Raw genomic sequence first — 24,230 nt, 5'->3', positions numbered from 1 at the left:
TGGGCTATCTCCTTTAAGGAGGTATGGAATAAAGGGAGCAAGGTAATGCTGACAGCCAGAGGGCAGACTGTGGCACAGACTGGTGATCACCACCATTCTGAAGTCTGCTCTCCTGACATTTCCCAGTTCCTTTACAATTACACAAGTCCTATGGCGGGCTAGCTCTGCCAATGGGCTCCAAGCAGAAGTGACGTGTGTCCCTTCCAGGCCTAAGCACTGAAGAGCCAGTCATCAAGCATTCTCTTCCCCTGACAAAGTAACCAGCAACTATCTAGATGATGGAGCCTCATTTAGCTTTGGTCTCTGACTGACTATGTGGAATCCCACCCCCAACCCTGACTTGCAATGAACCCCCCTAAGAAATGAAAGGTCAGGTTATTTTACCAAGTAAGGAATCTCAGACCAGCAGAGATACTAGCCAAGGGTGAAGTAAATCTGGAATGAGTAGCAGGGCAGAGAGATGAGCATCAACTGTGGCCTCAAGACCAGCAGCAGAAATGGAGGGTGTAGTTTACCTCATTAAACTTCTCAGAAGCTGCTCTAGGAAAAGAGAACAAAAATCTGGGAGAAGCAGTTTCTAGAATTTATTATACAAAGAAAGTAGGAACAAGTGGCACGGCAGATCCCCGGTTCAGGCCTGAGGCACTCACTCTTCCAGAGGCTGGGAGTGGTGGCTGCTGACAGGCTTCAGCAAATCTCCCCAGGAACAGCCCTCAGCCACAGAGTGCTACCTTTTCCAAGGTCATGCCGCTCCTCAGCATAAAGGGGTGATAATGTCATGCTGCTCCTCAGCCTTTGGAGTGATTACATCCAATTCAATTTCTCCCTCTGTCCATTTTTACTTCCTTTATTCCCTCATAGATGTTGATCCTGAAGGAACCCTCCAGGTTAACTTCGTACATGCGTATCTCCACCCTAGAGTTTGTCTCTCACATAGCCCAACCCAAGGTAAAGAAAGGTATATTCTTCATATAGGTATCAGAACCCACTATATCTCTTATTAGCTCAACTTTATTAAGAAATTTTCTGTAGCTGTGCTTCATTTTTACCACTTTATGTGTTGACACTAAACGAGTATGTTAGACTCTCCCAATACTACTATGTTTCATGCTGTTCTTATTGTCTATAGTTTAAACTTTGTGTATAGCAACTCTACTTCATGTGTAAAGCTTCCTGATAGTTATCTCTTCTAACTGGATTACACCCTTCATCTTTATAAAGTGACTCTCCATCCCCAGGAAGGAATGCTTCCTTCGTGGCCCCACCATATTCAATTTTACCTCACTGATTGGAGCTACTCTTGTTTTTTTCATGTTTGCATTGCTCCTGTTCAGCTTCTTTGTGGGTGTCAAACTCTGACCTTTTTTTTTTTTTTTTTTTTTTTTTTTACCAAGGGATCAATCCCATTAACATATTATGTTATATATTGGTCTTCCATGATTTCACGTTTCTTTTTTATGCTTCTTGATGTTTCCGTTGTTTTTTATCTTCTACCATCTGGTCTGTTTTTCTGGTCTACCTGCCTGCTATCCCCATTAATCTGGAAGCCTTCTATATGGAAGATTTTACTGTACTATAATCAAATGAACTTCTTTGGTGGTGAATTAGTGGCCTGGTCTAAGGATTCAGGAAACAAACCAACCAACTAAACCCAAAAGTTTAATTCATTTGCTCTGCTTCACACAGTATATGAGTATGGGCTCAGGAAGACAAAATATAATCCCATTTAAAGAGATTTCTATTAGGTTGTTTAAAGACTCCAAGAGAGCAGCTGTATATGCAATATACAAAGGAATTCACTTAGAATAATTAAGGATAAGCCTAAATAGCTCAGATACGTAATTATCTTATACTCTGAACATAAATCTATGTATTTGTTTTATTATGAATAAGGTTATTTCACACAAGGTGGCTCAGATGGGAGATAAAATTCCACTGAATTATATAATTTAAAAAAATTCTTCTCAAATTAGACACAGTGCTTTTCAAAAACAAAAAAAAAAAGCTGCAATTAAAACTAAAATACAAAAACATACATCCACACAAAAAATTTTACAATGTTCATGTCAGCATTACTCATAACAGCCAAAATATGGTAACAACCTACATGTCCATCAAGTGATGAATGGATAAACAAAATGCAGTACAGCCATTACAGTGCAATATTATTTGGCAATAAAAAGAAATAAAGCACTGATACATATACATACAAGAATAAATCTTGAAAATATTATGCTAGGTAAAAGCAGCCAACCAGAAAAGAACATATATTATATAATTCCATTTAAACAAAATGTCCAGAATAGGCAAATACAGAGACAAAACACAGATTAGTGGTTGTCTAGGGCTGGAGGTGAAGGGGACAGGGAAAAATGGGAAGTGATGGCAAATGGGTTTGGAATTTCTTTTAGGAGGACAAAGTGGTGTAAAATTATTAAGTATGAAATGTCCGATTTCCTTAAGTACTAAGTTAGTTAGTTGGTATCACTGACATTTCACTTTGACACTTCCTGTTTTATTTGTATTGTGAAGGTACATCCTCATTTTTTCAAATGCAGTTTGGCTAGTGATTATCTTTCCAAATTTTTTAGAGCAATTTTGGTGAAACCATGGATAAGTCAAAGATTTGAGATATTTTCAAATATGAGTTCCATCATGGAACCAATGCAGTGCAGACAGCTCCAAATACCAACAAAGTGTTTGGGATGGATGTGGCTAATGAACACACAGTACGTGGATGGTTTCAGAAGTTCTGTTCTGGTCATTTTAATCTTGAAAATGAGCCATGTGGCAAACCTCAGATCAACATAGATGATGATGATGAGCTGAAAGCTGTAGTGGAAGCAAATCCATCTCAACCTGCATGTTAATTAGCAGCAAGGTTTGACATTACTGTTCCAACAATACTGGACCATTTGAAACAAATCAGCAAGGTCAAGAAGCTGGATAGATGGGTTCCACATGAATTAAATGAGCATCAGAAGAGAAATCATCTTGAAGTTTGCCTTTCTTTGCTGTCATGACATAAAGGCCAACCATTTCTACACCATATTGTTACACGTGATAAATAACTGATTATTTTTGACAATCACAAGCATTCAGCACAATGGTTGGATAAAGATGAAGTGCCAAAACACAGTCCAAAACCAAATATTCATCAAAAAAAAAGCTAATGGTGTCTGTTTGGTGGTCCAGCGCTGGTATTATCCACTACAGATTCATGAAACCTGGTCAATCAAATACAGCAGATGTCTACTGCAACCAATTGGACGAAATGATGAAGATGCTTGCCAATAAAGCAGCCACGATTGGTCAACAGAGACAGGCCAATCCTCTTGCAAGACAATGTTCGACTGCATGTCGCATAAACGCTGCTCAAACTACAAAGGCTGAACTTGGAAACTCTGTCATCCACCGTATTCACCAGACCTTGCACCAACTGACTACCAATTCTTCCAGGCTTTGGACCACTTCTTGCAGGGAAAAATACTCAATTCTCAACAAGCTGTGCAAAATGCCCTCCACGATTTCATTGCCACTCGCTCTCCAGGCTTCTTCACTGCTGGCATAAACAAGCCTACCATTAAGATGGCAAAACTGTGTCAATAGCTTAGGCACATACTTTGATTAATTGTTCTTCTTCTTGTTTGGGATATAATAAACTAAACTTTTGATTTGAAATCGGACATTTCATATTTAATGACCTAATGGATTGTGGCAATGGGTATACAATCTTTGAATATAATAGACACTGAATTGTACACTTTAAGTGAGTAAATTGTATGGTATATGAATTGTATCTCAAAAAAGCTGTTTAAAAACCTAGAATGTAAAAATTATAAAATATTTCTGTATATGTATATAGAAAACACAACTCTGGTGAATATTCAAGTTTATATGTTGGTAATGATAGCAGCTTATTTTTTATACTGCTTCATTTTAGAGCAAAAATAAACTTTACACTACTCCATGTAAACCAGTGAAATACAATTCTCCAAGAACATGATGAGAGGCAGTGACGTCAGACAAAATGGCTCCACAGAAACACCAGAAAACAGAAAATCTCAGGATAAACTTTTTCAGAATTCTGGAAAACTCAAAGGTTTACAGCAATCAAGTAAACTCAGAATCAAGAAAAAGGTAACTTAAAAAAAATAGGAAACCACCTCACACCAAGTGTAGGTGGGAATAAAGAGTATAATCGGAATCCTTGTGCACTGCTGGTGGGAATATAAAATAGTAGAGCTGGTGTGGAAAACAGTGTGGCAGTGCCTCAAAAAGTTAAAAAAATTACCATATGATCCAGCAGTTCTACTTCTGGCTACACACTCCAATGAACTGAAAGCATGGTCTCAAAGAGATACCTGGTCTCAAAGAGATATTTGAACAATCATGTTCACAGCAACATTCTTCACAATAGCTAAAATGTGGAAACAACTCAAGTGTCCACTGATGAATAGATAAGCAAAGTATGGTATAGAAATAAATGGAATATTACTCAGCCTAAAAAAGGAAGGAAATTCCGAAGTACGTTACAAATGCAGTCCCCAACCCCCAGGCTGTGGACCAGTACTGGTCTGTGGCCTGTTAGGAACTGGGCCACACAGCAGGATGTGCGCGGCAGGTGAGCAAGCAAAGTTTCATCTGTATTTACAACCACTCCTCATTGCTTACATCACTGCTTGAGCTCCACCTCCTGTCAGATCAGTGGAGGCATTAGATTCTGCATTATGGTGAGTTGTATAACTACTTCATTATATATTACAATGTAATAATAATAAAGTACACAATAAATGTAAATGCATTGAAATCATCCCAAAACCATCTCCTCACTCCCCAGCCCCCATTCCTGGTCTGTAAAAAAACTGTCTTCCATGAAACTGGTCCTTGGTGCCAAAAAGGTTGGGGACCACTGTGTTATTAATACAACATGGATAAACCTTGGGCACATTATTCTAACTGAAATAAGCCAGTCACAAAAAGGCAAATATTGCATGATTCCACTTATATGAAATACTTATAGTCAAAATCATGTAGACAGAAAATAGAATGATGGTTGCCAGGAGTTGCAGGAGCAGGGAGAATGGGGAATTATTACTTAATGGATACAGAGTTTGTTTTACTAAATAAAAAGAATTCTGGAGATGGATGGTGGTGATGGTTGCACAACATTATAAATATATTTAATACCATGGAACTGTATACTTAATGGTTAAGATGGTAGAATTTTATGTTGTGTGTATTTTATTTTACTACAATAAAAAAAAATTGAAAAAATAGGAAATATTTTTGGTGTTTTAAGTAATTCTTGCTCCACCCACCTCTCCCTGGCTTGGAAGATTCACAAATTTGTGGAAGTTAACACACTTCTAAACAACCAATGAATCAAAGAACAAATCAAAGGAAAATTAGAAAATACTTTGAGACAAATGAAAATGAAAACACAACATACCAAAACATAAGGGAATGCTGAGAAAGCAGAGTTCAGAGGCTAATTCCATAGCTGTAAATGCCTATATTAAAAAAAGATCGCAAAGCAATAAATTAATAGTCCATCTTAAGAAAACAGAAAGAGATTTTAAAAAGGAAAAAAAATAAAACAGCAAGAGTAAACTAGCCCCAAAGCAAGAAGATGGAGGAAATAAATTAAAGATCAAAGTGTAGATTAACAAAATAGAGAATAAAAAAATCAACTAAACCAAAAGTCACTTCTTTGAAAACATCAACAAAAACTGACAAACCTTTACCTAGACTTACTAGGACAATAAGAAAGAAGATAAAAATAACTAAAATCAGAAATGAAAGTGGGGCTATAACCACTGACTTTACAGAAGTAAAAAGGATTATAAGAGAATACTATGAACAATTATACACCAACAAATTAGATAAACTAGATGAAATTGACAAGTTCCTAGAAAGATACAATATTATCAAAATGGACTCAAGAAATAGAAAATCTGAACAGACCTATACTATAATAACCAAAGAAAGTAAATCAATAATCAGAAATCTTCCCAAAAAGAAAAGCCCAGTACCAGATGGCTTCAGTGGCAAAATCTACCAATAATTTCTATACAAATTAACACCAATCCTTCTTAACGTCTTCCAAGAAATAGAAAAGAAAATATTTCCAAACTTGTTCTGAGACCAGCATTACCTGATACCAAAGCCAGACTAGGACATCGTAAAAAAAAAAAACTACAAATCAGTATTATTTATGAACACAGATGCCAAAATTCTCAACAAAATACTAGCAAATCAACCCCAGTAGCATATTCAAAGGTTATATACCATGACTAAATATGATTTATCCCAGAAACGGAACAGTATGTCAACAAATAAAAATCAATGATACCACATTAACTGAAGAAAGAACATACATATGGTAACTTCCATTGATGTAGAAATGCATTTGACAAAGTCTAATACACTTTCATGATGGAAACACTTAAACTAGGAATAGAAGGTATGTGGTGAAGAATTAATCTTATGTAAAGAGAAGTCTACTGGTAGGTAATCTCTAGGCCCCTAGGTACATCCTGCCTGATAGGACTGTCTTTGTTTGCCTAGGGGCTGTGGCCACAGGACAGTCTAACATGATTTACGGTGGCAGCTTGGGGACACGTATCAGTTCCAACCTCTGGAGGAACTGGAGACTAAAGGTATTGGTATGAACCTTGGGAAGAGATGGAGACTAAAGGCTAGCAGTACAGTAGTCCTTCTGTTGTCCACGATTTCACTTCCTGTGGTTTCAGTTACCTGCAGTCAATTATTATCTGAAAATATTATAGGGAAAATTTCAGAAATAAATAATTCAAAAGTTTTAAATTGTGTGCCATTCTGAGTACTGTGATGAAATCTCACACCATCCTGCTCCATCCAACCAGGATGTCAATCATCCCTCTGTCCAGTGTATCCAGGTATATGCTACCCGCCTGTTAGTCATTTAGCAGCTGTCTTGGTTATCAGACAGACTGTGGCAGCATCACAGTGCTTGTACTGAAGTAACCCTTACTTGATTTAATAATGCTATGTCACAGTGCCTACATCGTTCATCTTATCTATCATGCAGGCACTGTACTCTACCACATCACAAGAGGGGTGAGAACTGTATAAGATATTTTGAGAGACAGCCCACACTCACAAAACTTTTTTATAGCATATTGTTATAATTGCTATTTTACTACTATTGTTAATCTCCCACTGTGCTTAATTTACAAGTTAAACTTTATCATAGGTGTATTACAGGAAAAAACATAGTATATATAAGGTTCAGTACTATCTCGGTACTACCTGTAGTTTCAGGTGTCTGGTGCAAGTCTTGGAATGTATCTCCCATGGATAAGGGGGAACTAACTGTATGTGACTGAACTCCAATAAAAACTCGACACCAAAGGCTTAGTTGAACTTCTCTGGGGCAATACTCTATGTGTATTGTCATGCTTTGTGACCGAGAGGAGAGGACAACTAAAAGCTCCGTGTCTGGACTTCTCCCAGATTTTGCCCTATGAGTCTCTTTCTTTGGCTGGTTCTAATTTGTATCCTTTCATTGTAATAAAACTAACTGTTAAGTATAGTACTTTCCAGAGTTCTATGAGTCATTCTAGTGAATTATCAAACGTGAAGGTGGTTGTGAGGACCCCTGCATTTGTAGCCAGCTGCTCGGAAATGAGGGTGATCTTGGGGAAAATCTCCAAGTTTGTGACTGGATTAAGGGCAGTCTTGTGGGGTCTGTTTCCTCTGACTATATACAACATGACTAACCCCCCCAAAAAATTATGAAAACCCCACAGCTAATGTCATACTTAATGGTTAATGGTGAAATACTGAAAGCCTTTCCCCTAAGTTCAGGAATAAGACAAAGATACCCACTTTCACCACTTCTACTCAATATTTTATTGGAAGTTCTAGCCAGAGCAGCTAGGCAAGAAAAGTGGAAAAACAGGCACCCAAATTAGAAAGGAAGAAGTAAAACCAGGGAACACATGATTTAATCTTATGTACAGAAAATCATTTTTAAAAATCCATTAAAAAACTGTTAGACCTAATAAATTTAGCAAAGTTGCAGGATAACTCAACATACCAAAATAAGTTGTGTTTCTATATACTACCAATGAACACTCTGAAAAGGAAAGAATACAATTCCATTTATAATAACTTCCAAAAGAATATAACACTTAGGAATAAACTAAGACGGTGAAAGACTTGTACACAGAAAACTACGCAACATTGCTGAAATTAGTTAAATAAGACCTATGTAATGCACTAAATTGTGTCCCCCTCCAATTCACATGTTGAAGCCCCAAACCCCAATGTGACTATATTTGGAGATAGGGACCTTTAAAGGTAACTTAGGTTAAAATGAGGTCATAAGGGTGGGGTCTTGTTCCAATAGAACTGGTGTCGTTATAGGAAGAGAGAGACACCAGAGCATTCTCTCTCCACACACGCAGAGGAAAGGCCATACGAGGACACAGCAAGAAGGTGGTCGTCTGCAAGCCAGGAAAAGAGGCCTCAGCAGAAATCAAATTTGCTGGCAACTTGATCATGGACCTCTAGACTACAGAACCGTGAGAAAATAAATTTCTGTTGTTTAAGCCACTGCATCTGTGGTATTTTGTTATGGCAGTCTAAGCAGACTAATAACCTAAGAAAATGGAAAGACATCCTATATTCATGAACTGGAATACTAAATATTGTTAAGATGGCAAAACTCCCAAAGTACTCTATAGATTTAATGAAATCCTTATTAGAATTCCAATGGCCTTTTCTGCAGAAATAGAAAAGCTGATCTTCCAATTCATATGGAATCACAAGGGGCTCCGAGTAGCCAAAACAGTACTGAAAAATAACAAGGTTCAGCCGGGCGCGGTGGCTCACGCCTGTAATCCTAGCACTCTGGGAGGCCGAGGCGGGTGGATCGCTCAAGGTCAGGAGTTCGAGACCAGCCTGAGCAAGAGCGAGACCCCGTCTCTACTAAAAATAGAAAGAAATTATATGGACAACTAAAAATATATATATATAGAAAAATTAGCCGGGCATAGTGGCGCATGCCTGTAGTCCCAGCTACTCGGGAGGCTGAGGCAGAAGGATCGCTTGAGCCCAGGAGTTTGAGGTTGCTGTGAGCTAGGCTGATGCCACGGCACTCACTCTAGCCTGGGCAACAGAGTGAGACTCTGTCTCAAAAAAAAAAAATAACAAGGTTGGAGAATTCATACTTTCCCACTTCAACTTATTACAAAGCTACAGTGATCAAAATAATGTAGTACTGGTATATGGACAGACACACCGATCAATGAAATAGAACTAAGCATCCAGAAAGAAAACCAGATGTCTATGGCCAACTGATTTTCCACAAGGGTGCCAAGACCATTCAATGGGGAAGGCATAGTTTCTTTAACAAATGATGCCAGAACAACTGGATTTCCACATAACAAAAGAATGAAGTTGGACCCTTACCGTATATCATATTAAAAAATTAACTCAAAATTAATCAGAGACCTATATGCAAAAGCTGAAACTATGAAATTCTTAGAAGAAAATATAAGGCTAAATCTTCATGACCTTAGATTTGACAATAGATTCTTACATATGACACCAAAAGAACAAGCAACAAAAGAAAAAACGTTGATTGATAAACTAGATTTCATGAAAATTAAAAACTTCTGTGCATTAAAGGATATCATCAATAAAGTGAAAAGACAATCTACAGAAAAGGAGAACATATTTACAAATCATATATCTGATAAGGGTCTAGTATATGGAATATATAAAGAAATCTTATACATACAACAAAAAAAAGACAACACAACGAAAAAATGGACAAAGGGCTTGCATACACATTTCCTCAAAAAAGATACACAAATGCCTAACAAACACATGAAAGGATTCTCAACATCATTAGTGATCAGGGAAGTGCAAATCAAAATCACAAGCAAATACCACTTCATAACCACTAGGATGGCTAGAACCAAAGTCCAATAATAGGTATCGACGAGGATGCAGAGAAACTGTAACTTCATATGCTGCACTAATGAGAATGTAAAATGGTGCAGCCATTGTGTAAAACAGTTTGATGGTCCCTCAAAAAGTTAACTATAGAGTTACCATATGACCCAGCAATTCCACTCCTAGGTGTGTACCCAGAAGGATGAAAACAGATATTCAAACACATACTTGTACACAAATTTTCACAGTAGCACTATCCATAATAGCTGAAAAGTAGAAACAATCCAAATGCCCCATCAATGGATAAATGGATAAACAAAATGTAGTATATAACACTATTCAGTCATAAAAAGGAGAACTATTGATACACACTAAAACATGGATAAACCTTGAAAACATTATGCTAAGTAAAAGAAGCCAGACACAAAAGGTCACACATTGTACAATTCCCTTTTTAAATTTTATTATTATTACTTTTTTAGAATATAGCTCAAGTGTCTGTCTTGAAAAGGTAGCAGGAAACATGCAAAGCTGTCCACCAAGTTCTGAGACAAAAGGACCATTTCACCCTCTTAGCCTCCCCTAGCAAACTGGCACCTGAGGCAAAGAGCTGGGGCTCCAGTGGCTCTTGCCCAGCTAGTCATGAAATTCCATTTATAATGAAATATCCAGAACAGGCAAATCAATAGAAAGAGAAAGTAGATTAGTATGATGCCAGGGGCTAGAGAGAGAAGGGAATGAGGAGTGACTGCTTAAGGGAATGTGGGGTTTTCTTTTGTGGTGATGAAAATATTTTAGACTTTAACAGAGGTGGCAGTCGCACAACCCTGTGAATGTACTAAACGCCAGCGAACTGTACATTTTAAAACGGTTAAGTTTGTTACATGAATTTCATCTCAATGATAAGAATACAATGACAGTTTTTTTCTACTAACCCGATGAATAATTCCAGCAGAGTGAAGGTGCTTGATTCCACATAGCATCTGATAGAGAAGGTAGGACATTCTTTCATGATCTAGCTCCATCTGAATCACTTGGCAAAGATTTGCATCCATGAGCTCCATGACTATGTAACTTCATGGGTAAAAAAAGATGACAGTTAAAGTGTACAGCAACAATCTAAGAAAAATGTACTAGTATAGCAAACTTTTAATTACCACACTTACACATCTTGAAATTCTTCTAGGGATTTCTGTGGTGTGAAAACATTCAAAAGGCCAATTATCTGTGGTAAACGCAAACAGAAAAATTAGAAACTGCTTCTGAATCACTTGGGAACTACAGATACATGGTTTAAAAACAAAATCCACCAACAGTTTAAAATCTTTCAAATTTTATGTTCTAAGCTCAAGTAAATAAATATATTTATATTTAATATATATTTAGGAGTTATCCACAGAGATGTTTGGAGAAAAAGACATATGTAAGACATAAGACATACAAAAGATATATTAAATATCTTTTAGTTTATATATTAAAACTTTAATATATACGAGCTGGAGGGAAGAGGGAGGGGAGGAATAAAAAGGTGGAGACACAGAGGACCTTTAACCCATTCCATCTGTGAACAGTCAACTATCAAGCACTTATACATTATAAAAACCTCTACATAATTTGTCAGTAAATCTTAAATACCTTCTACCAGCTCTTATCCAATTCAATAGCTCTATATAATCTTAGCCCGTTTCCTTCCCTTGTTTTTCATAATACTACACTTGCCTGCATTTCTTCATTCCCAGTCTATCCCACTGGCTCATCCACAGGCACACTCTCTTTCCCATCACTGCCTTTCGTCCTTCTCTTTTCTCTAACTGGACCCTTTCCCTGGGTGATATTATTTATTTCTTTTTCTCCAAACATCCCTATGTGGATAACTCCTAAATATATTTTAATATTAAAAGTTCTTGCTTAGCTTATGAGTTGCAGATACACATTGCCATTTTACATGGACATCTCGTAAATAATACAAAACTGAATTCATTTTCATTCCTACCCAACTCCCTTACTTTTCCAATGTGCCCTCTCTTTTTGCAAAAGAGGTTCAAGAGTGATTTTTGACTCCTTTTTTTGGTATCTGCACCATAATAAATATTCAAAAGAATGCTGTCCATTCTACCGTCAGTCTGAACTTCAACCTCTTTTTTTCCATTCTCTCTACTGCTGCTATACAGGGTGAGGATTCTAACATCTTATACAGACTGTTCGTGCGATAATTACTTCTAACACTAGTGTTACAGACCGAATGTTTGTGTCTCCCCAAAATTCCTAGGTTGAAGCCCTAGCCCACAATGTTATAGTAATTGAAGATGGGGCCTTTGGGAGGTAATTAGGGTTAAATTAGGTCACGAGGGTGGGGCCCTCATAATGGGATTAGTGGCCTTATAGGAGGAGGAAGAGTGCTCGTGTGCTCTCTCTCGCATTCTCTCCCTGTCTCTGTCTCTCTCTGTCTCTCTCCCCTCATGTGTAGGCACTGAAGTTGGCCACCAGCAAGTCAGGAGTGGGCCCTCCCCAGAACCGAACTGGCCTGCACCTTGATCTTGGACTTCCTAGGCTCCAAAACTGTGAGAAATACATCCCTGTTGTTTAAGTCATCCAGTCTATAGTATTTTGTTATGGTAGCCCGAGCCGACTAAGACAACTAGGGACCTTAACAATGTTTTTTCTGAAAATCCAGCTACCATTCTACTGCCTATAATATGGTAAAAAGAAAGACCTGATCATATTACTTACCTCTTTAAAAACTTAAAGCCAACAAATAAATTCCAAAATGCCCTAGCAGTATATGCAAAACCCTCCGTGTAGGACATCAACTCATTTTATCTCCTGCTAAGTCCTCTATTAAACGTCATGCTTTAGCCATACTGGTTTCAAGAATGTCATTTCTTAAAGCTCTCTATGCCTTTAAACATACTACTCCCTGTGCTTGTCATTTACCTACTGAACTGAATTATCTTCAAGAGGGACCTCTTTTTGTACAGTCTTACAACTCTTAGTCCTTGACAGAGTTGATTTCTCTCTACTTTGTCCCCAATTATCTTCTAATGTTATTATGGCATTCAACACACTGTAATTTTAGTCTCATTTTCACAACAACCTGATTCCTACCACACAGAATCCTTATTAGAAAGAACTATGTCTTATTCGCTTTTATAGTCCAGCACACAGCAAGGTACCCAATACACATTTTAAAATGTTTGCTGGCTACTGTACTTAGGGATGGGAATGTTTTTCTGGATATAAACTTCATGAGGGCAAAATCTATGTTATTTCTGTAAAAATTAAGCCTTGCTTACAGAAGGCATTCAAATATTTAGTGAATAAATTCATAAAAATAATATTCAGACCAGAAAGGATAAAACAAATTTAAGATAGGGTAAGTGATAACAATAAAATGCTTTAAATAAATTCAAGTCTCCCAACCAGATGTAATGCCCATGTGGAAAGTTGGACAAGTAGTAAAACTATTCTCATTAGTATCTGCGAAATCCCAGAGTAGAAAAAGTGTTACAGATTAAAGGCATCTAGAGATGGAAAGATTAGCAGTTGTTTAGAGCTGAGGGAGATAGGAGGTAGGGGAATGACAGCTAAAGGATATAGGATTTCTTTTCGAGGTGACGAAAATGTTCTAAAACTGTAGTAATGGTCCCATATATCTGTGACTATACTAAAAATCACTAAATTATATACTCTAAATGGGTGAATCGTATGGTATGTAAATTATACCTCAATAAAGCTGTTATGAAAAAAAGATTAAAGCAGATAACTACCCTTTTTCTAAAAAGAAGAATAAAAGAAATAATATAAATTATAGACTGAACAGCCAAGCAAAAGTCAAGTATTGTGTTTAAAGGGTGGTATATGACTACTTAGAAAGAAGTAACAATTACCAGGAGCAGGTAAAACTTCATTGAGAAACACTGTTTCCTTCTGTTAGAGAAATGCAACCAGATACAGTATATGAAGATTTCAAAAAGGCATTTTTGACAACGTCTCTAATGACAACATCCATGTGAATAACATGATGGACTGGGGAGAGCTGAATAATTGTGACAGTTAGACATGTAGTTTTTACAATATACACAAAGGTTGCTGATGAATGAATCCATCTATTATGAAGACATTCTGAGAAAAACCGGAAAGTGAAGCCAACAAATGAAAAATTAGAACAAAGAAAAGAGCAATCTCTAACAGTTCAGGGAGAGTAGGGAGAAATAGAATGCACTATGCTTAATTCTCCAAAACCAAAAGAAAAAAAAAAAAAAAGCTGGGCAAGATGTGACCTTAACAGGCCTGTAACAAAGAATAACTTGCTCAGACAGTCAGAGTCACATGGTGACATGATTTCCAAAGAGGGTCATAACATGCACAGTTAAGAGGAGATGACATGCCTCAGCTCCTCTCAGAGGATTCAATCAGACATGCAGTACTGTGTGCTAGGTGACTTTCCAAAGTATGTTCAGAGATAACTGACCAAGTTGAAAAAGAAACTCAAAACCATCTATGAGAAGAGTGGGAAAAACCAGAGATGTTTAGACCAATGAAGAGATGATCTGTACAGAGAATAAAACTGTTTAAAATGGGAATACAATATACAAAAATCCATCTATTCATCCTAGAGTGGAAAAATTCAGTTAGCCATTCCTGGTTTTTCCATATTTAGCCTTACACTCATTCACTGAACAAATACGTTCTGAGCACCTACTCTGTCCAGCACTCTTCTGGGTGCCGAGGGCACTGCCGGGATGAATTTGTGCCACTCCTGCTACAGGGCTAATCATATACAACATGCTTCTCCATGCTCCAGTTGGTCGATGGAACCACTTTTCTTTGCAGTCACCCAGGCTTTGGAGGTAGGAATAACTGGAATCCTACCCAAAGAAAAAACTAAGGCAATGCTGCCACAGCCATAGTCATGAAACTCAATCCACAGGCTGCAAGCCTCCAAGGGTCACCAGCAAAACTGTGATGAGCAACACGTCTGCCTCCCACCTGGAAGAAGAATGGCTACCACAATTTCTTACCTGTCACTGACTTAATTTAACCTCTGTCTTTGGGCTTTTTTTATGCCATTCTTCCTCTCTGGAAGGCCCTCATCCTTCAATCCCATCTTTAAGAGTCAGCCGAGATCTAAGCTTTCCCAAAGCCTTCCCAATTCATTAAAGCTCACACAAATCATCTCTCTTTTGAGATCTCAGCACTTACGGTTCGCCCACCATCATTTGATAAATAGCTACTGTTCTGTGGTGTTTGATATTGAACTCTTTATATACTTGTTTTGTCTTCAAAACAACACTATAAGCTCCTCCAATAAAAGGAGCCTAATACTTAACTTCCATGAATTTCTTCCCTTAGTGATGAACCTAATAACTCCAGAAGCTTGCACATTCTTAGCTCTTAAAATGTGGTAAACTGTATTATCTGCCACCAAAGTACTGAACTCATTATATTTTTTTAAACTCCTTTGGACAAATACCACAAAATGTCTCCAGTCAGATGCTTTCAGTTCAGAACTACACAAAGCTATCCCTTACACAATTCACTCCTAGTTTATTTCCTCTCAGCTTAGAGAAATCATTCCATTAAGATAATCATAAAAGTACCAATATATTTAATGTAAGGTTAAAAAAGTATAACTGTTTATTCTCAAAATGAGTAAAAGCTGTATGTTTAAGTCTTCATAATCATTAGGAAATGGAATTAGAAATGTTTTGCTAATTCCCTTTAAACATTTTGACAAAATTTCTGCTAAACTGCTTTATAACCATTGGCGATCTTCAACATAAAGTGACTAGTGAATACTGCCATCACTCAAAGAGGTGAGAGTGGGGTATGGAGAAGTGATTTGAATTTTATATTCGATATGATTAAAGTTCCAGTGTCAAAGCACACTGGGAACAATTTCATTCCTGTGCCAAGGCAGGAATTTCTGAAACATCAGCCTGATAGAGAACAAAAAGCAGAAGATGAGATCATGCTTGAATCAAGTTCTTCTACAACACTTCTCTCTTCAAAACTCCTTTTGTAAATTAAATGTCAGGTAATTACACAATCTAAATTTCAGAAGCCATTTTTCTCTTGATATAATTTAATAAAGTTGAGAAAAAATTCATCCTGTGTGTATATACACAAACACACACACACACACATATATCCCTTTTAAATGTTTCAATACAGAAAAACGATTTAAATCCCCTAATATATAAAAAGTCTTTGATATTCATGTGCTTATGACTAAACCTTGATTTCATCTATAAATAAGAAATCTAAAATATTCACTTACATTTTTGTGATTAACACATTTCATAAGTACTAGCTCTCTGTAGGCCCGCTTAGCATGGGTTTGATTCTGAAATGGCCGGCTTAGCTTCTTAATTGCAACATTTCTCTCAAGAATGGCATCATAAGCAGCACTGTAATAAGAAATTCAAAAACTTAAGCAAAAATCTGCAAAACTGAATTCATGAAAAACTCATGCAGATTCCTTTCTCCAAAGACAAATACAACTGAATCACTTTCCAGTCTATGATGCTCAACATGTGCCTTCTATACCTATTACAGTGTATTCCAACAATGTAAAGCAACCATATTTCTTAAAATGCTCATGAACCCAAAGAGACAACGGATTGTGATGACAGAGACCCTGCTTGTTCATTGTGGTGTCTCAAAGATCCACCTAGCAAACAGTGGGCATTCAATGCACAACACATTACTTCTATTCCTTTGGACACAACACAACAAATACGGAAGAGGAAGGTACATACAGAGGTTTGTACACAAAAGGTTATTTTATAATTTTAAGAAAGCCTTTAAAACTTTTTTTCAGAGGAGAAACTAAAAATTGAAATGTTTATAAATATAAATGCTAGATTTCAGGGCATCAGAAGCTGCTTCATAACAGGCACATACAACATCCTGCTGGTTAAGCTTCATATTTGCCTCTACCCCACGACACTGACCATACAGCACAGGTCAGAGAAACTGAAGCACAAATAAGGTGAAGCACGAATAAGGTGAAATGTCTTTAAATTACAGAATTTTATTATTGAAAGGCCTTAAAAATCACCTGGACTCACCACTACCTAATATAGGGCCAGCAGTTTAGTTATTTGCCCAAGGTTAGTAAGAAAGTTAAAAGCAAAGCTGAGACTAAAAGACTAAGACACGAGGCCATGCTTTTTATACTGGACCACCAAACATACTATTAAAAAACCATCCCTGTTTATGTAATATTTGGAAAGTCAGCTCACTACTGATTAACATTATTTTCTTACCTGACTGAAACCTTGAATTTATTTTGTAGCTGTATCATGGTATCATTATATCAAATATAGTGTAGCCGTATAGGTATCAAGAAATTGGTACTGCATAAATGGATACATCTTCACATTCTGTATATATCATAACTACTGCCTATATACATATATACATACCAAAACATATATATTATAATCCTTACTTTAAAAATGCCATATTTACAAATGTCTGGCCCAAATTAAAAAACACTTTAGAGATCATGCAAAATTATTACAAGTTTTGACTATATTCAACAGATTTTATTTTTAACCATTAAATTCCTTTCTATTAACTTTTTATCTGCCAAATCAAAGGCATATTTCAAACTCAAAGTTCGAAAGTATCTGAGTAGATTCCACTATTTTGTATCCAAGGAAATTAAATTTATAATTCCTAAATATGCACAAATCAAAAAAACCTGGGGATTTAGAGGCCTCAATCCAGAACAAATAAACCTTACTATCTAAAATTGGGGCCAAAAATAACGCATTGTTTTTTAAATTAAGCTCTTCAGTTGGTTCTGACAGTAATGCAACAACTTTTGAAATTTTTGTGCTTAGTATTTGTCTATTTCATAATAATATTTTATGGAAATTATTACTTTAAGCAAAATTCGAAGGTATTTATTCCTTAGGATAAGGGTTTGTTAAGACGATTTAAGGTCCCTCCTGAAGTTGTTTTTTTTTTTTTTCATTCTGGTATATGAATTTCAAAGTGCACTTACCTGAGGCTAAGTGAAGGTACAGAATCATTTTTAAATACTATTAGGTAGTTTATAAAAATATAATCCTCACAATAACTCTGTAAAGTAGGTGAGAAAACATGTTTAGAAGTGTTAATTTGCTAAGAGTCACAAAGCTAATACATCATAGAGCTAGAATCTGAACCAAGAGCTGGCTTTCAGAATCCTAATATTGACTATACGATATTATTTTCTTTAAATTTAATTTGAGGTTGGTTAAACAGTTAAACGTGGTTGGTTACAATGATAATTAGGCAGCCAATATGGTCTATAAAATGACCCCAACTTCCATAATTTTTGATACTATAAGTTACTTTAATACAAAAAAGAGAATAAATGTCAGTGTTTCCATTACACAAATCTGCTGGATCTTAATATTTTACAACAATTGCTCTGAATTTTTTAAAAAGAAATATTACAAAGCTTCCTTCCTTTTCTTTGTTCTTAGAGGTAAATAATATCCTAAGTTTGGTGTTTATGCATGTTTTATCTTTTCTACATATACATACATCCATAAATACACGGTATTGTTTTACATGTTTTAAACTATATATAAATGGTACAATAATGTATTATATTCTGCATCTTGCTTTTAAACTCAACACTACATTTATGAGATTATCCTTGTTGATATATACAGCTCCAGTTCATTTTAAATGTTGTATAGTATTTCACTGTATGACTATATCACAATTTTTATTCTCTTGTTGATAGATTTCACGTTGTTTCCAATTTTTGCTATCATAAATAGTGCTGCAAAGAACATTCCTATGCATGTCTCTTTGTGCACGTGTACAAGTTTTTCTAGAACATAAGAGAAATGCTGGATCATAAACATTTATGATGTACGTTTTGACTAGATTCTGAAACAAATTTGGTTCAAGAAGAGGTAATAAAGATATAATTATGTATGAGTAAGGCTTATAATTCCTCCTAACCAGTAGCTGCTTATGCTAATTTAGCGAGCTAGAATCATTAGCAGAACTGTCCCAAGGAGTATTTTGCATTTCAGTTTATAAGGAATTATGCTGATCTACAAAGTCCAAGCCTTTTGTAGACATTAGCTTGTAAATCAGTCTTAAAGATACCTATGAGTTTTGAAACATATACAGTGAGAGGATATTAGTTGACTCCATTTCCCAGCATAAAATAAAATTTCTGAAATTCCCGAGTTTCATTATAGTGTAAAAGTGATGATTAAGTGAAGCTTCTTATTAAACAATTAGTTATGGGAATAGATGCATACATGGAATTAACAGGTATGCCACTAGTTTTGTCCTGATGCAGATATCTGTCTCTACGTGACTTATGACCAAGTATTTAAATCATAGCTTATAAGATGGCAGTGCTGGTTTATAAAGTTATATTTTATGAATAATACAGGTTGAGCATCCTGAATCTGAAAATCCGAAACGCTCTAAAATTCAAAACATTTTGAGTGCCAACATGGCACTCAAAGGAAATGCTCATTGGACAATTTCAGATCTCAGATTTCGAATTTGGGATGCTCAACCAATGCAAGTATTCCAAAATTTGAAAAAAATCCAAAATCTGAAACACTTCTGTTCCCAAGCATTTCATATAAGAGACACTAAATCTGTAATAAAAAAGACCATTAATCCCCAAAGAAAATAATTTACCATGGTATAGCTTTCATTTAATTTTTATAGTTTTAAATTTAGTCTTTTGAGGCACGTTAAATATTTGTCAAGGTATCTATATTACAATGGAAGAAAAGGTAATGGTTAATGATTCTTTGCCTAATTTTTGGAAGTAAAAACTTACCATACTATTCCTTGAGCTCCTGAGCCTATTGGTTTTAAATTCTGATATCGTTTCAGGACTGTGAATGTAGAATCTCCAATCTCTACACTATAAAAATTGTTGTCACGCTTGCTTCTGCTCATGATGGCAAGCAATTAATTTAATGGCTTCATCCAAAAATTCACCAAGAAGCTGCAAAATGGAACAAAATGTAGTATTAACAAAACGAACTTGTTTAATCTTAAAGTTAGTTCTTACTCTCTTACTCATAATACAGACTGCAAGATCATGTTAAAAGAGCCGCTTCAATTCAAAAAACAGTTAACAGTCTCATTTAGTGTCAAGTGGAAGGAATAACAAACGGTAGTAAGTTGGTTAGCACCCATCACCCCTGCCTAAGAAACACAGGGCCTTGACCCCCAACAGCAACCTCCTGGTGTAATGCATGTGCTGAGGCTGTAATGGTTGAAAAGATAAGAAGCTGGGTAGAAAATACAACATCAGGAAGAGAGAAAGCAGCATTTTGTATATTAGGATATAAAACAAAACAAAACTGTTCTAACCTGTCCAGGGCATCAGAAGTACGATCTAAGCTCTGACCACAGTTCTTTTACTATATGCAGGATTAAAAGTCAAGGCAGTCTTTTCCTACCCATTTGTGTACCGGTTATGGACAAACCTATTTTCCATCCTTACTAAATGAAAGTAGTCTATTCTAAAATGCATGCAAGATAGCTCTAACCTACTCCCCATCTCCCAATAAATTATGAAATCAGTTAGGTCTAAAGAATTACTTTTTTGTCATTGTAAGACAATGCTAGGAAAAAAATTCCTGATATGCTTTACCACTGAATATTTGTTGTTATATTTAAACATATTCAGTGCCTACCATAGGCTAGGCACTGTACTATGTCCTGGGCCAGATCACCCACTCTGGTAAGGAGGTGAATTCCAGTAAAATAGATGGAAACCACGGGAGGGTGAAGAGCAAGAGCATGCTTTGACCTGATCCCTGGCTACTGTGTGGAGATTGTGCTGCAGGAGGAAGCAGGAGCAAGAGTGGAACAGGAAAACTAGAGAGGTTATTATAATAATCCAGATGTAAGAAACAGAATCAATGAGGACTCTTATGTCTAAAGAGTTAAAAATAGGCAAACAAAAACTAAACAAAAATGTCCAAATAGTATAAACTTTAAAACTGAAGATAAAAAAACTGGAAACAAATGAGGAATTACAGCAGAGTAAATTTTAAAAAGGTCCAGAGAAACACTTCCAAAATCACTAACTGGACTAGGCATGTAATATTCCAGAGAAGACTGTCTGAAATGGCAAGCCTTATAAATTCTGCCTAAGTGGACATACCAGAGGTTTAAAGAAGGGAATTTTGGTAATGATTTAAACACTCAGCTATGCACATAAAATGATCAAATATGGGTAGAGTCATCCTACCCAATCTCCTACCTTACGCTGAATTCCGTCTTGCCTACTAGAGTAGGGAAATAATGAAGATGAGAAGTGAAAAGAGGAAGAGAGGAAAGTGTTGGTTATCAGGCTCTTTGTTAAATATTCTACACATTTATTCTGTAAAATGGGTCTGTCCAGGGTATGGAGACAGTAATAGTGATCTCTCGTAATCTGCAAATATGATCAGAGGCTGAGCACCAAGTCGATGGTGTTTTTATCTCCTGGAAGGTTAAAAGGCTTCTACCCAAGCATTTAAACTGCCTGCACATTACAGTTCCTAAGCTTACTTGGAGGAGAGGTATTCCTCTTTTAAAAAGATTAAGATCAGAAGAGAAAGGGGTACTCTAGTGTGATTTATAGGAGTTGACTTCCTGGTACCAAAGTAAGTAACACAAGGCTATGTTTGACAGTTTTTCCACGTGCTGGAAATCAAAGACAAAGCTGAGTAGATCCAGGAACATGAATGCACTAAGGCAGGTTTCCCTTTCTGCTAAAATAATAATGGCAAGGAAAGGCTCCTTTCTATTCTCAGGACAGGTTGGCCCAGCAACAAGAGTCGGATCCATGGTGCCCACATGAAGCCTGAACAAAGCCATGGCAGGCAGCCGAACATGGAGAGTGACCACAACTCCCCAGGAGCAGGGCAGTAGCAGGCAGCTAGGCTCCAAGGTTAAGTAGGCAGCCCCAGATAGTGATACCCCTGGCAGCTGCCACAGCTGCCACTCCCAAGAGGAGAAGACAGAGAACTCTCTACTCACTTATACTCAGTCGTGCAATATTCATTGGAGAGCCTGATTCAAGCACTGTACTATGTACTATGAACATGATGGTAATCAGCATCTGGCTCCACACAGAGTTGCAGTTAAGATAGAAAAAGAGACCTTAAGCTGATGAGTACCTGCCTGATTGTAACTTTAGGTGTGATAAGGGCAATGAAGGAAAGGAGGCACAGGTCTGGGCTCAGGAACGGACTCCCCTGACAATGTGATGTTTAAGCAAGATTTCTGAAAGTTGAATGGGAGTTAACCCAGCAGGGAGAGAAGAGAGCTTTCTAGGCAGAAGAAAAAGCACATGTAAAGACCCTAAAAAATTTACCAATTTTGACTGTACAATTTGATGTTTTAATAAATGTATATAATTCTTTAACCACCATCAAAATCATGATATAGAACATTTTCATAACCTCAAAATGTTCCCTATATGGTCAATCTCCACCTTCTACCTCCTGTTCCCACCCCTATCAACCACTGAACTGCTTAGTTGTACCTTTTCTAGATCTTCACATAAATGAAATCATACATAATTTTCATTTGGCTTCTTGCACTTGCCCCACTGCTTCTGAGATTCATCCATGCTGCAGTCCTTCTTACTGTATACAGAGCGGTATTCCATTATGTGGATGTGCCACTTGGACATCTGAATTGTTTCCAGTTGTGGGATTATAAATGATGCTAGTATGAACATTCGCACATTTTTTTTTTCATTCATCTTGGGCAAAAACCTAGGAGTGGTATTGCTGAGTCCTATGTTTAACTTTGTAAGAAAGTACCAAACTGTCTTCCAAAGTGGCCATATCATTTTTCATTTGCACCAGCAATATGTGAGACTTCCAGCTGCCCCACATTGTTCTGATTGTCATTTCATTATATCTATACTAGTGGGTATATATTGCATTGTGGTTTACATTTACATTTCCTAGTAACTAATGAATGTTGAGCATCTTTTCATGGGCCTATATGCCATTCATATATCTTTTTCTGGGGGCGGGGGGCAGCCTGAAGTAGCTATTTAATTCTTTTGCCCATTATAAAAACATGATTGTCTTATTGAGTTGAAATATTTATTTACTTATTCTGATGTAAATTATCAGATATTTTGCAAGTATTTTCCCCCAGTCTGGGGCTTGCCTTCCCATTTTATAAAAGTGTCTGTTTTTTAACTTTTTATTTTGCAATAATTTTAGACTTACACAGACACTGCACAGATACTGCAGAGTTTCTGGGTACCCTTCACCCAGCAACAGCATTTGACAAACCACAGTACAATTATCAAAATGAGATAATTGACATTGGTACAATACCATTAACCAAACCACAAATTTTATTCAGATTTTATCAGTTTTTACACACACTGATATCATGTATATATAGTTCTATGTAAATTTATCACATACACATATTAGTGTAAATTCTACCACAATCAGAATACTGAACTATCACTCCAAAGAAATGCCTTCATGCTATCCCTTTATAATCACACCCTCCCCCAACCGTACTCCCAGCAACTACTGATCTGTTCTCCATCATTATAATTTTTTAATTTAAAGAATGCTACATAAATATAATCACAATATGTAATCTTTTAAAACTGGCTTTTTTTTCACTCCCTATAATGCCCTTGAGAGCCTCCCAGTTGTTGTTATATCTTTTTTCATTCTTTTTCTTACTGAATATTTTCCACTGTATTAACATACAACAGCTTATTATCCATTCACCTGTTGCTTTGGCTATTACAAATAAAGCTGCTATAAGCCTTTGTGCATAGGTTTCTGTGTTAATGTAAGTTTTAATTTCTTTAGGAAATATCCAGGAGTAAGATATGGTAAGTGCATGTAACTTTATAAGAAACTAGCAAACTGTTTTCCAGAGCGGCTGTATCATTTTCCACTCCTACCAGCAATTTATGAAAGATCCAGTTCTTTCACATTCTTATCAATGTTTATTTTAGCCATTCTAGTACATGTGCAATATCGCATCATGGCTTTAAATTCACATTTCTATAATAGTTAATGATGTTGAACATCTTTTCACATGCTGCCATCTGTGTATGCTCTTTGGTGAAGTGTCTGTTCAGTGTTTTGTTTTTTTTTTTTTTTTTTTTGAGACAGAGTCTCACTCTGTTGCCCAGGCTAGAGTGAGTGCCGTGGCGTCAGCCTAGCTCACAGCAACCTCAAACTCCTGGGCTCAAGCGATCCTCCTGTCTCAGCCTCCCGAGTAGCTGGGACTACAGGCATGCACCA

The 24,230-nt window shown here is 36.6% G+C and overlaps 1 protein-coding gene across 5 annotated transcripts in view; it reads right to left on the bottom strand.

Moving 5' to 3' along the window:
* The window catches only part of MAPK8 (mitogen-activated protein kinase 8), a 96,136-nt gene that overhangs the window by 18,616 nt on the left and 53,290 nt on the right, over positions 1-24,230 (bottom strand). For 4 of the 5 annotated variants that reach the window (XM_069459857.1, XM_069459859.1, XM_069459856.1 and 1 more), the window contains exons 2-5: positions 19,769-19,939; positions 16,229-16,358; positions 11,115-11,173; positions 10,884-11,022 (exon numbers count right to left, since the gene is read on the bottom strand). In XM_069459857.1, coding sequence (XP_069315958.1) covers positions 10,884-11,022; positions 11,115-11,173; positions 16,229-16,358; positions 19,769-19,890 — 450 coding nt within the window. In that variant the 5' untranslated portion in view covers positions 19,891-19,939. Of the gene's footprint in view, positions 1-10,883; positions 11,023-11,114; positions 11,174-16,228; positions 16,359-17,965; positions 17,993-19,768; positions 19,940-24,230 lie in introns of those variants that run through there. The other variant, XM_069459860.1, reaches the window with a different exon arrangement.

This window comes from Eulemur rufifrons, chromosome 28 (genome assembly GCF_041146395.1).
Source record: "Eulemur rufifrons isolate Redbay chromosome 28, OSU_ERuf_1, whole genome shotgun sequence".
Taxonomy (NCBI): Eukaryota; Metazoa; Chordata; class Mammalia; order Primates; family Lemuridae; genus Eulemur; species Eulemur rufifrons.
This window is presented reverse-complemented; position numbering and strand designations above follow the sequence as displayed.